The 14457-nt window shown below is 45.2% G+C and overlaps 1 protein-coding gene across 1 annotated transcript in view; it reads left to right on the plus strand.

Moving 5' to 3' along the window:
- Positions 1-971: 971 nt before the first annotated feature.
- Positions 972-14457, plus strand: part of LOC149274586 (protocadherin-16-like) — a 38740-nt gene continuing 25254 nt past the window's right edge. The window contains exons 1-2 of the mRNA XM_089505296.1: positions 972-2684; positions 13719-13895. Coding sequence (XP_089361422.1) covers positions 972-2684; positions 13719-13895 — 1890 coding nt within the window. The remainder of the gene's footprint in view (positions 2685-13718; positions 13896-14457) is intronic.

The following is a 14457-nucleotide window of genomic DNA, read 5'->3' on the forward strand; positions in this document are numbered from 1 at the left end:
AAAGGCTCAGCGTGGAGACGCTCTGTGTGGAAAGGCTCAGCGTGTAGACGCTCTGCGTGGAAAGGCTCAGCGTGGAGACGCTCTGCGTGGAAAGGCTCAGCGTGGAGACGCTCTGCGTGGAAAGGCTCAGCGTGGAGACGCTCTGCGTGGAAAGGCTCAGTGTGCGGCCCACGTGGGGCCAATTCTCTGCTCGCAGGGAGGCACATTCCTGTGATAATCCGGCCCTGCGGGACGCGACAACAAACCAGGCACAAGAAGGAGCGGTCTGCTTAACGTTAATCACTCACCTGATGGGGTTAACACGACGGGCACCGGAACACTACATGGTTAAAGTGAGGGCTGGGGTAACCTCGTTGAGGTGAGGCTGGGGTAATCTCGTTGGGGTGAGGCTGGGGTAATCTCGTTGAGGTGAGGCTGGGGTAACCTCGTTGAGGTGAGGCTGGGGTAACCTCGTTGAGGTGAGGCTGGGGTAACCTCGTTGGGGTGAGGCTGGGGTAATCTCGTTGGGGTGAGGCTGGGGTAACCTCGTTGAGGTGAGGCTGGGGTAACCTCGTTGAGGTGAGGCTGGGGTAACCTCGTTGAGGTGAGGCTGGGGTAACCTCGTTGAGGTGAGGCTGGGGTAATCTCGTTGAGGTGAGGGAATGTAACGATGTAACCAAAAAGTTCATCTTTGAACAAAAAGTTGCCCAATCTCTGCATAAAAGCGATGCCCCCACCCCCCCGCGCAACATAAATAATTGCAGACTTTTTGCACCCAAATAACCCTCCAACATTATGCCCGGAGCCCAGGGGGAGACCATCACCTCCAACCAAAGTCCAGCTTCTCTAGATGACATGAAATGTAGACACCACGGGAGGGAGCCTATAAATGAGCAGCTATAGGGTTACGTCGTGTGACTGATAAGATGTATAATGTTGTTTCTTCTCTGCAGGATGGTGTCTTCTTCAATCAGGCAGAACATCTCGCAGCAATGCCGCCCACCGGCCTGTACCTGCTCCTTCTTCTGATATCCTTGCCACCTTCCTCGTCCCTGGGCACCCTGGAGTTACACATCGACGAGGAACAGCCTGCCGGGACCATCATCGGTGACATCAGCGCCGGACTACCCCCGGGATCCAGCGGACACATGTTCTTCATCTCTGCCCAGGAGGGGAGCGGTGTCGGCAGCGATCTCGACATAGATGAGCACACGGGAATCATTAAGAGCGCGCGGGTCCTGGACCGCGAGCAGCGCAGCCTTTACAGCTTCATTGCCGTCACCCCAGAGGGGCTCACCGTGGAAGTGGACATCCACGTAGATGACATCAATGACCATTCGCCCATCTTTGCTAAAGAGCACAACGAGCTTGCGATCCCCGAGCATGCGGCGTTGGGCTCTCGTTACCCGCTAGAACCAGCCGTGGACTCTGACAGCGGGGTTCTCAGCACGCAGGGGTACCTGATCCGTGGTGGGGATCCGATGCAGGTGTTCCGGCTGGAAACACGCAGATCGTCCAGTGGGATCCTCTCTCTGGAACTAGTGGTGAACTCTGACCTGGACCGAGAGAACCGCTCATCGTATTCGCTGACCCTGGAGGCATATGACGGAGGATCTCCAAGCCGCAGCTCTCAGATGAAGCTGGATGTGTCGGTTCTGGACATAAATGACCACGCTCCGGTGTTCAACCAGAGTCGCTACCAGGCACTTATTTCCGAGAGCCTACCCCCAGGATCTAGTGTCCTCCAGGTCTATGCCACCGATGCAGACGAGGGTCAAAATGGGGAGGTCACTTATGAGATAAACCGCAGACAGAGTGACCCCGAGGGTTTCTTCACCATCCACCCACGATCTGGACTTATCCAGCTCAGCAAGCCCCTGGATTATGAAACCCGGAAGGCTCATGAACTGGTTGTCCAGGCTCGAGATGGAGCAGGACAACCAGAGGTGGGAACTGCATTTATATCTATCCAGGTGCGGGATTCCAATGACAACCAGCCCAGCATGACCATCATCTTCTTGAGTGAAGATGGGGCTCCGCGGGTATCTGAGGGGGCCACGCCGGGGCAGTATGTGGCCCGTATCTCGGTGTCTGACCCGGACTATGGGGAGCATCCAGATGTGGATGTGACGCTGGAGGGAGGTGATGGAAAGTTTGCTTTGACCACCAAAGATAGCATCATCTACCTCATCTGCGTGGACAAGCTGCTCGATCGCGAAGAGAAGGACGCCTACCGCTTGAGAGTCCTGGCCACAGACTCGGGGACGCCACCGCTCCGTGCAGAGTCTTCCTTTGTGTTGGAAGTTACCGACGTCAATGATAACCCCCCGGTGTTTGACCGCCAGGAATACAGCCACACGGTCCCCGAAGGTCTACACCCTGGGAGCTTCCTCCTGCAAGTCACGGCCCGGGATAAAGATCAGGGAGTGAACGGGGAAGTAAGATACAGCCTGCTGCCCACTCCCTGGTTCCACATCCACCCTGACACCGGTGTCATCACCACAGCGGCCCCTTTGGATTATGAAAGGAACGCCCAGCCTGAGATGACGGTGGTGGCCTCAGACCGCGGGCAGCCTCCGCTGACCTCCACCGCCGTGGTTAGAGTCCACTTGCTGGATGTTAATGACAATGAGCCCGTCTTCGCCAGTCCTGTCTATAACGCCACGCTGAGTGAAGGCACGGCCCAGGGGAGCTGCTTCCTGCAGGTACGTCACCCTGGGGAGGGCTGCAGATGGCCCCCGACCATGCGGTCCCATATGCATATATGTGTTACCCGGCCCCGTATGTGCCTTTCTATAGTCAACTGCCTGGCCCTCCATTGGCTGCAGAGCTGTGGGAATATTTAACGGTCCGTACGACTTTCTGACCGTTGTAGTCCTGAAAATACCTGGCCCTACAAAGGGGCACTTTTGTTTTGGGGGTGGTTTTAGGAAGTGTGGAAGAGTATTGTATATTATTTACCCCGTTTAGTTTATAAAGACATTTCCTGCGGTTTCTATACACATTATCGGGGGCTTTTAGGGCCGTAGAACCCTACGATACCCTCATACCCAGCAAACATTCTGACCTCCTAGAAAAGAGGGGCATCAGGGGAGGAGGGGCATCATGCATTTGTGTAGAGCAGGCCCGGACTGGGACAAAAAATAGGCCCGGGCATTTAAGCCTGAGCAGCCCATTTTTATTTATTTATTTATTTTTTGTTAAAGCCCACGAAGGGTGGGCTTTAACAAAAAATAAATAAATAAAAATGGGTAAATGCAAAGATGGTACACGAAGGGTGTACCATCTTTGCATTTACTCATTCACACAAATCATTAACACATTCATTAATGCAGTCTCACAAATCATTCAAGCAATTCATCCACACCTGAATTCATTAATTCGCAAACATATTCACACAATTCATCCACACATTTATTCATTCTCATACGCATTCACACTACCCCCCCCTCCCCATCTTATCTGCCCCTTCTCACTATGTACCCCCTTCCCCACTTCTCAATATGTACCCCCTCTCTGCACCCCCATCCCTCACCCTACTTACCTTGTTGCCGGAGCAAGCAGCAACTGCGACTGGGCCCGCGGCAGGGCCGGATTGACTTAGGGGCTGATGAAGCTGCAGCTCCAGGCCCCTACCTTAAAATAGGCCCAGTCAGGACCGGGCAAGGCCCCTTAAGCCTGCCGCAACTGCGACCGGGTCCGCCACTCTGAGGGGCCGGGAAGCCCCCACCAGGGCCGGCCTTAGGGGTGTGCGGCCGCACAGGGCTTAAATTAAATCAGGGTTAACAAAAACTTTATTTAACGTGGAGGATGTTAAATAAAGTAACCCCCCCGATGTTTTAATTTAAACCCTGTGCGGCTGCAGACCCGTAAGCCCGGCCCTGGTGGGGGCTTCCCGGCCCCTTAGGGTGGAGGACCCGGTCGCAGTTGCGGCGGGCTTATGGGGCAGGTGCCCCTTATGCCCTGCGTTAATGCGGCCGCATAGGCCCAGTCAGTCCGGTCCTGACTGGGCCTATTTTAAGGTAGGGGCCTGGAGCTGCAGGTCCATCAGCCCCTAAGTCAATCCGGCCCTGCCGCGGCTCGGCCCACCGGGAAAATGCCCGGTGTGCCCGATGGCCAGTCCGGGCCTGGTGTAGAGGGACTGACTGGACTAAACAGGGACACGTGGCAGGTAGGGTATTTAGCCACCTCTCAGACTCTGGCAGTAAAGGGAAGAGAGGGGTAGATTCTGTGTAAACACCCCAGTGTAGACTCTGGCAGTGAAGGAGTGCGGTGCGGTGGGGGGGGGGGGGGGTTGTCCGCTTTTTGGCCAGGACCCCAGTCCGTGTGTCCTCAGCCTGACCCGCTGCAGCTGCGTGGTGCATGGCCCTGTAGCTCAGGGGGTCCTGACTGCCCCTTGGGGGGTAAAAAATGACTTTTATGGCATTTTCTGGTTACATGCCCCTCCCACAGCAGGGTGACAGATAGAAGGGGGCTATTGGAAGGGACTGGGGGGCAATTTAAAAAGAACACAGCGGGGTCGCGTAACGGGGCGAGGAGGGAGAGATAAAGGCGGTCAGGGAGAGAGGGAGTGAGTCAGTGTGTATGAGTGAGTGTGTGTGTCTGTTAGAGGGTGTAGCATGAGTGTGTGTGTCTGTTGGAGGGTATGTGTGTTAGCATGAGTGTGTGTGTAAGTATGTGTTTTTGCCAGCCCACCCTTGGCTATGGGACACGGAGTCGGCCCCTCCCACTTTAGGGTGACAGACAGGAGCTATGGGATACGTAGCCGGCCCCTCCCACTGCAGGGTGACAGGCGCACAGTTGAGGCAGGGGTGGGATGTGGCCCCCGTGTGACGGATTATTTTCATGGTATTAGGAGGATTAGGCGATCAGGTGATGGCGGCTCCGGCGCTGAGCCGCTTTATACGGTTTGGTGTTTATAACCTTTGTAAAGGCTGTGCAGGGGTTAAGTTATGGCTGTGCAGTGGTTAATCGATGTGATATAGAATAATCTCATTTTGCTACTTTTGTTATAGCAGGGAAGGGTTAATCAAAGCTGGAGGGGGTAAATTGCTGACCTCCCTGACCCCAGGACTACCTCAATATTAACCCTCTAATAGCCGGTCGCTCAGACTCCATAGTGACAGCAGCCAAATGGCTCTAATAATGGTTGTTATGGAAACCGTGACTTGTCAGGATGTTTTGAATGAAGTCACCTGTGTTCAAGCAGGGATTCCAGCTGTGTTAGGGAGGAAAGCGCCTGACTGGGGCAAAACTCTGGGAATCTGCCCAATAACCCTGAGGCTGGGGTAAAAATAATAATAACATACCTGGGGCGATTGTAAGCTCCTGTGCGCAGGGCCCTCCTACCTGTTAAATACTACTTGTTACGTCCTGTTCACCCATTGTACAGCGCTGCAGAGTATGACGGTGATATATAAATAATAATAACACACATTGTACAGTGCTGCGGAGTATGACAGCGATATATAAATAATAATAATAACACATTGTACAGCGCTGCGGAGTATGACGGCGATATATAAATAATAATAACACACATTGTACAGCGCTGCGGAGTATGACGGCGATATATAAATAACACACATTGTACAGCGCTGCGGAGTATGACGGCGATATATAAATAATAATAACACACATTGTACAGCGCTGCGGAGTATGACGGCGATATATAAATAACACACATTGTACAGCGCTGCGGAGTATGACGGCGATATATAAATAATAATAATAACACATTGTACAGCGCTGCGGAGTATGACGGCGATATATAAATAATAATAACACATTGTACAGCGCGGCAGAGTATGTCGGCGATATATAAATAATAATAATAACACACATTGTACAGCGCTGCGTAGTATGACGGCGATATATAAATAATAATAACACACATTGTACAGCGCTGCGGAGTATGATGGCGATATATAAATAATAATAATAACACACATTGTACAGCGCTGCGGAGTATGACGGCGATATATAAATAATAACAACACACATTGTACAGCGCTGCGGAGTATGACGGCGATATATAAATAATAACACACATTGTACAGCGCTGCGGAGTATGACAGCGATATATAAATAATAATAATAACACGCATTGTACAGCGCTGCGGAGTATGACGGTGATATATAAATAATAATAATACCACATTGTACAGCGCCGCGGAGTATGGCGGCGATATATAAATAATAATAATAACACACATTGTACAGCGCTGCGGAGTATGACGGCGATATATAAATAATAACACATTGTACAGCGCTGTGGAGTATGACGGCGATATATAAATAATAATAATAACACACATTGTACAGCGCTGCGGAGTATGACGGCGATATATAAATAATAACACATTGTACAGCGCTGCGGAGTATGACGGCGATATATAAATAATAATAACACACATTGTACCGCGCTGCGGAGTATGACGGCGATATATAAATAATAACACACATTGTACAGCGCTGCGGAGTATGACAGCGATATATAAATAATAGTAACACACATTGTACAGCGCTGCGGAGTATGTCGGCGATATATAAATAATAATAATAACACACATTGTACAGCGCTGCGTAGTATGACGGCGATATATAAATAATAATAACACACATTGTACAGCGCTGCGGAGTATGATGGCGATATATAAATAATAATAATAACACACATTGTACAGCGCTGCGGAGTATGACGGCGATATATAAATAATAATAATAATAACACATTGTACAGCGCTGCGGAGTATGACGGCGATATATAAATAATAATAATAACACGCATTGTACAGCGCTGCGGAGTATGACGGCGATATATAAATAATAACACATTGTACAGCGCTGTGGAGTATGACGGCGATATATAAATAATAACACACATTGTACAGCGCTGCGGAGTATGACAGCGATATATAAATAATAGTAACACACATTGTACAGCGCTGCGGAGTATGACAGCGATATATAAATATTAGTAACACACATTGTACAGCGCTGCGGAGTATGGCGGCGATATATAAATAATAATAATAATAACACATTGTACAGCGCTGCGGAGTATGACGGCGATATATAAATAATAATAACACACATTGTACAGCGCTGCGGAGTATGATGGCGATATATAAATAATAATAACACACATTGTACAGCGCTGCGGAGTATGACAGCGATATATAAATAATAATAACACATTGTACAGCGCTGCGGAGTATGACGGCGATATATAAATAATAATAACACATTGTACAGCGCTGCGGAGTATGACAGCGATATATAAATAATAATAACACATTGTACAACGCTGCGGAGTATGACGGCGATATAGAAATAATAATAACACATTGTACAGCGCTGCGGAGTATGACGGCGATATATAAATAATAACACATTGTACAGCGCTGCGGAGTATGACAGCGATATATAAATAATAATAATAACACATTGTACAGCGCCGCGGAGTATGGCGGCGATATATAAATAATAATAATAACACACATTGTACAGCGCTGCGGAGTATGACGGCGATATATAAATAATAATAATAACACATTGTACAGCGCTGCGGAGTATGACGGCGATATATAAATAATACTATCACACATTGTACAGCACTGCGGAGTATGACGGTGATATATAAATAATAATAACACATTGTACAGCGCTGTGGAGTATGACGGCGATATATAAATAATAATAACACATTGTACAGCGCTGCGGAGTATGACGGCGATATATAAATAATAATAACACACATTGTACAGCGCTGCGGAGTATGACGGCGATATATAAATAATAATAACACATTGTACAGCGCTGCGGAGTATGACGGCGATATATAAATAATAATAATAATAACACATTGTACAGCGCTGCGGAGTATGACGGCGATATATAAATAATAATAACACACATTGTACAGCGCTGCGGTGTATGACGGCGATATATAAATAATAACACATTGTACAGCGCTGCGGAGTATGACGGCGATATATAAATAATAATAACACACATTGTACAGCGCTGCGGAGTATGACGGCGATATATAAATAATAACACAGTGTACAGTGCTGCGGACTATGACAGCGATATAAATAATAACACATTGTACAGCGCTGCGGAGTATGACGGCGATATATAAATAATAATACACATTGTACAGCGCTGCGGAGTATGAGGGCAATATATAAATAATAATAACACATTGTACAGCGCTGCGGAGTATGACGGCGATATATAAATAATAATAATAACACACATTGTACAGCGCTGCGGAGTATGACGGCGATATATAAATAATAATAATATCACACATTGTACAGCGATGCGGAGTATGACGGCGATATATAAATAATAATACACATTGTACAGCGCTGCGGAGTATGAGGGCAATATATAAATAATAATAACACATTGTACAGCGCTGCGGAGTATGATGGCGATATATAAATAATAATAACACATTGTACAGCGCTGCGGAGTATGACGGCGATATATAAATAATAACACACATTGTACAGCGCTGCGGAGTATGACAGCGATATATAAATAATAATAACACATTGTACAACGCTGCGGAGTATGACGGCGATATATAAATAATAATAACACATTGTACAGCGCTGCGGAGTATGATAGCGATATATAAATAATAATAATAACACACATTGTACAGCGCTGCGGAGTATGACGGCGATATATAAATAATAATAATAATAATAATAATAACACATTGTACAGTGCTGCGGAGTATGACGGCGATATATAAATAATAATAACACATTGTACAGCGCTGCGGAGTATGACGGCGATATATAAATAATAATAATAATAATAATAATAACACATTGTACAGTGCTGCGGAGTATGACGGCGATATATAAATAATAATAACACATTGTACAGCGCTGCGGAGTATGACGGCGATATATAAATAATAATAATAACACACATTGTACAGCGCTGCGGAGTATGACGGCGATATATAAATAATAATAATAACACACATTGTACAGCGCTGCGGGGTATGACAGCGATATATAAATAATAGTAACACACATTGTACAGCGCTGCGGAGTATGGCGGCGATATATAAATAATAATAATAACACATTGTACAGCGCTGCGGAGTATGATAGCGATATATAAATAATAATAATAACACACATTGTACAGCGCTGCGGAGTATGACGGCGATATATAAATAATAATAATAATAATAACACATTGTACAGCGCTGCGGAGTATGACGGCGATATATAAATAATAATAACACATTGTACAACGCTGCGGAGTATGACGGCGATATATAAATAATAATAACACATTGTACAGCGCTGCGGAGTATGACGGCGATATATAAATAATAATAACACATTGTACAGCGATGCGGAGTATGACAGTGATATATAAATAATAATAACACATTGTACAGCGCCGCGGAGTATGGCGGCGATATATAAATAATAATAATAACACATTGTACAGCGCCGCGGAGTATGGTGGCGATATATAAATAATAATAATAACACACATTGTACAGCGCTGCGGAGTATGACGGCGATATATAAATAATAATAACACAGTGTACAGCGCTGCGGAGTATGACAGCGATATATAAATCATAATAATAACACACATTGTACAGCGCTGCGGAGTATGACGGCGATATATAAATAATAACAACACACATTGTACAGCGCTGCGGAGTATGACGGCGATATATAAATAATAATAACACACATTGTACAGCGCTGCGGTGTATGACGGCGATATATAAATAATAATAACACATTGTACAGCGCTGCGGAGTATGACGGCGATATATAAATAATAATAACACATTGTACAGCGATGCGGAGTATGACAGTGATATATAAATAATAATAACACATTGTACAGCGCCGCGGAGTATGGCGGCGATATATAAATAATAATAATAACACATTGTACAGCGCCGCGGAGTATGGTGGCGATATATAAATAATAATAATAACACACATTGTACAGCGCTGCGGAGTATGACGGCGATATATAAATAATAATAACACAGTGTACAGCGCTGCGGAGTATGACAGCGATATATAAATCATAATAATAACACACATTGTACAGCGCTGCGGAGTATGACGGCGATATATAAATAATAACAACACACATTGTACAGCGCTGCGGAGTATGACGGCGATATATAAATAATAATAACACACATTGTACAGCGCTGCGGAGTATGACGGCGATATATAAATAATAATAACACACATTGTACAGCGCTGCGGAGTATGACGGCGATATATAAATAATAATAATAACACATTGTACAGCGCTGCGGAGTATGACGGCGATATATAAATAATAACACATTGTACAGCGCTGCGGAGTATGACGGTGATATATAAATAATAATAACACACATTGTACAGCGCTGCGGAGTATGACGGCGATATATAAATAATAACACATTGTACAGCGCTGCGGAGTATGACGGTGATATATAAATAATAATAACACACATTGTACAGCGCTGCGGTGTATGACGGCGATATATAAATAATAATAACACACATTGTACAGCGCTGCGGAGTATGACGGCGATATATAAATAATAATAATAACACACATTGTACAGCGCTGCGGAGTATGACGGCGATATATAAATAATAATAATACCACATTGTACAGCGCCGCGGAGTATGGCGGCGATATATAAATAATAATAATAACACACATTGTACAGCGCTGCGGAGTATGACGGCGATATATAAATAATAATAACACACATTGTACCGCGCTGCGGAGTATGACGGCGATATATAAATAATAACACACATTGTACAGCGCTGCGGAGTATGACAGCGATATATAAATATTAGTAACACACATTGTACAGCGCTGCGGAGTATGGCGGCGATATATAAATAATAATAATAACACATTGTACAGCGCTGCGGAGTATGACGGCGATATATAAATAATAATAACACACATTGTACAGCGCTGCGGAGTATGACGGCGATATATAAATAATAACACATTGTACAGCGCTGCGGAGTATGACGGCGATATATAAATAATAATAACACATTGTACAGCGCTGCGGAGTATGACGGCGAAATATAAATAATAATAATAACACATTGTACAGCGCCGCGGAGTATGGCGGCGATATATAAATAATAATAATAACACACATTGTACAGCGCTGCGGAGTATGACGGCGATATATAAATAATAATAACACACATTGTACAGCGCTGCGGAGTATGACGGCGATATATAAATAATAATAACACATTGTACAGCGCTGCGGAGTATGACGGCGATATATAAATAATAATAATAATAACACATTGTACAGCGCTGCGGAGTATGACGGCGATATATAAATAATAACACATTGTACAGCGCTGCGGAGTATGACGGCGATATATAAATAATAATACACATTGTACAGCGCTGCGGAGTATGACAGCGATATATAAATAATAATAACACACATTGTACAGCGCTGCGGAGTATGATGGCGATATATAAATAATAACACACATTGTACAGCACTGCGGAGTATGACGGCGATATATAAATAATAACACACATTGTACAGCGCTGCGGAGTATGACAGCGATATATAAATAATAATAACACATCGTACAGCGCTGCGGAGTATGACGGCGATATATAAATAATAATAACACATTGTACAGCGCTGCGGAGTATGACGGCGATATATAAATAATAATAACACATTGTACAACGCTGCGGAGTATGACGGCGATATATAAATAATAATAACACATTGTACAGCGCTGCGGAGTATGACGGCGATATATAAATAATAACACATTGTACAGCGCTGCGGAGTATGATAGCGATATATAAATAATAATAACACATTGTACAGCGCTGCGGAGTATGACGGCGATATATAAATAATAATAATAACACATTGTACAGCGCCGCGGAGTATGGCGGCGATATATAAATAATAATAATAACACACATTGTACAGCGCTGCGGAGTATGACGGCGATATATAAATAATAACACATTGTACAGCGCTGCGGAGTATGACGGTGATATATAAATAATAATAACACACATTGTACAGCGCTGCGGTGTATGACGGCGATATATAAATAATAACACATTGTACAGCGCTGCGGAGTATGACGGCGATATATAAATAATAATAACACACATTGTACAGCGCTGCGGAGTATGACGGCGATATATAAATAATAACACAGTGTACAGCGCTGCGGAGTATGACGGCGATATATAAATAATAATACACATTGTACAGCGCTGCGGAGTATGAGGGCAATATATAAATAATAATAACACACATTGTACAGCGCTGCGGAGTATGACAGCGATATATAAATAATAATAACACACATTGTACAGCGCTGCGGAGTATGATGGCGATATATAAATAATAACACACATTGTACAGCACTGCGGAGTATGACGGCGATATATAAATAATAACACACATTGTACAGCGCTGCGGAGTATGACAGCGATATATAAATAATAATAACACATCGTACAGCGCTGCGGAGTATGACGGCGATATATAAATAATAATAACACACATTGTACAGCGCTGCGGAGTATGGCGGCGATATATAAATAATAATAACACATTGTACAGCGCTGTGGAGTATGACGGCGATATATAAATAATAATAATAACACATTGTACAGCGCTGCAGAGTATGACGGCGATATATAAATAATAATAACACATTGTACAGCGCTGCGGAGTATGACGGCGATATATAAATAATAATAACACATTGTACAACGCTGCGGAGTATGACGGCGATATATAAATAATAATAACACATTGTACAGCGCTGCGGAGTATGACGGCGATATATAAATAATAACACATTGTACAGCGCTGCGGAGTATGATAGCGATATATAAATAATAATAACACATTGTACAGCGCTGCGGAGTATGACGGCGATATATAAATAATAATAATAACACATTGTACAGCGCCGCGGAGTATGGCGGCGATATATAAATAATAATAATAACACACATTGTACAGCGCTGCGGAGTATGACGGCGATATATAAATAATAATAACACACATTGTACAGCGCTGCGGAGTATGACGGCGATATATAAATAATAATAACACACATTGTACAGCGCTGCGGAGTATGATGGCGATATATAAATAATAACACACATTGTACAGCACTGCGGAGTATGACGGCGATATATAAATAATAACACACATTGTACAGCGCTGCGGAGTATGATGGCGATATATAAATAATAACACACATTGTACAGCGCTGCGGAGTATGACGGCGATATATAAATCAATAAATAATCAATGTGTAGACCAACCAGCCCCATCCAATCAGCATTCAGGGTTTGCATGTCTCGCCTGACCGTGTTTCCTGTAAAGGGTTAAAGGGCAGCGGGGGGAGGGGAAGCTACCCCATGGCCCCCCTATGCATAGAAATGCAGGAAAGCTGGGAAGGGTTAACTATGTTGAAGATGAGGTTGCCATATCAGCCATTTTTCCTGGACTGTCTTATTATACAGGTTGCTGGCTGCGCATGATGGGTGTCATTTGCTTTACATACCGTAGGGGGCAGAACTCTGGAGAAACAGGGCAACCTGGCAGGCGTGGGGTCTGTGCGGGGAGGGCTGGCTGGCTGGCGGGCTGGCGGGCTGGCGTGCAGTCACTTGTCTCTGTCTCTCAGGTGTCGGCGTCGGACGCGGACAGCGGCAGTCTCGGGGTGGTCTCGTATTCTCTCAGCCCTCGGACCCCGGCACAGTTTCGCATTCACCCGGAGACCGGAGACATCTGCATCTCGGAGACCCTCGACAGGGACGACGGAGACCGCTTCTTCCTTCTTCACGTGACCGCCAGCGACGGGGTGCGTGCTCACAGAGATCTGCCGGCAGACGCTCCTCTCCTTACTCCACTCACGCTGCCAGTGTCACCTCGCTGTCCTGAGAGGGCTGAGTGGAGGCAGAGGAGATCGGAGGAGATTAATAATGGGGTTGAGTAGGTGAAAGTATTTAGTGAGGTGAGAGTGTAGTTAGTGTAAGGGAGAGTACTTAGGAGAGTGAGGCAGAGTAGGTGAGAGTACTCGGGGGGAATATGAGACAGAGTAGGAGGGAGTACTCAGTGATGTGAGGCAGAGTAGGGGAAATTACTCAGGGAGTAGGAGAGAGTACTTGGTGAAGTGAGGCAGAGTAGAGGAGAGCACACAGTGGAGTGACAAAGAGTAGTTGAGAGTACTCAGGGGAGTGAGGCAGAGTAGAGGAAAGCACACAGTGGAGTGATGAAGAGTAGAGGAGAGTACTGAGTGGAGTGATGAAGAGTAGAGGAGAGTACTGAGTGGAGTGAGGAAGAGTAGAGGAGAGTACTGAGTGGAGTGAGGCAGAGTAGAGGAGAGTACTGAGTGGAGTGAGGCAGAGTAGAGGAGAGTACTG

The sequence above is a fragment of the Sceloporus occidentalis genome, unplaced genomic scaffold, assembly GCF_023333645.1.
Source record: "Sceloporus occidentalis isolate IW3139 unplaced genomic scaffold, rSceOcc1.0.p SCAF_322, whole genome shotgun sequence".
NCBI lineage: Eukaryota > Metazoa > Chordata > Lepidosauria > Squamata > Phrynosomatidae > Sceloporus > Sceloporus occidentalis.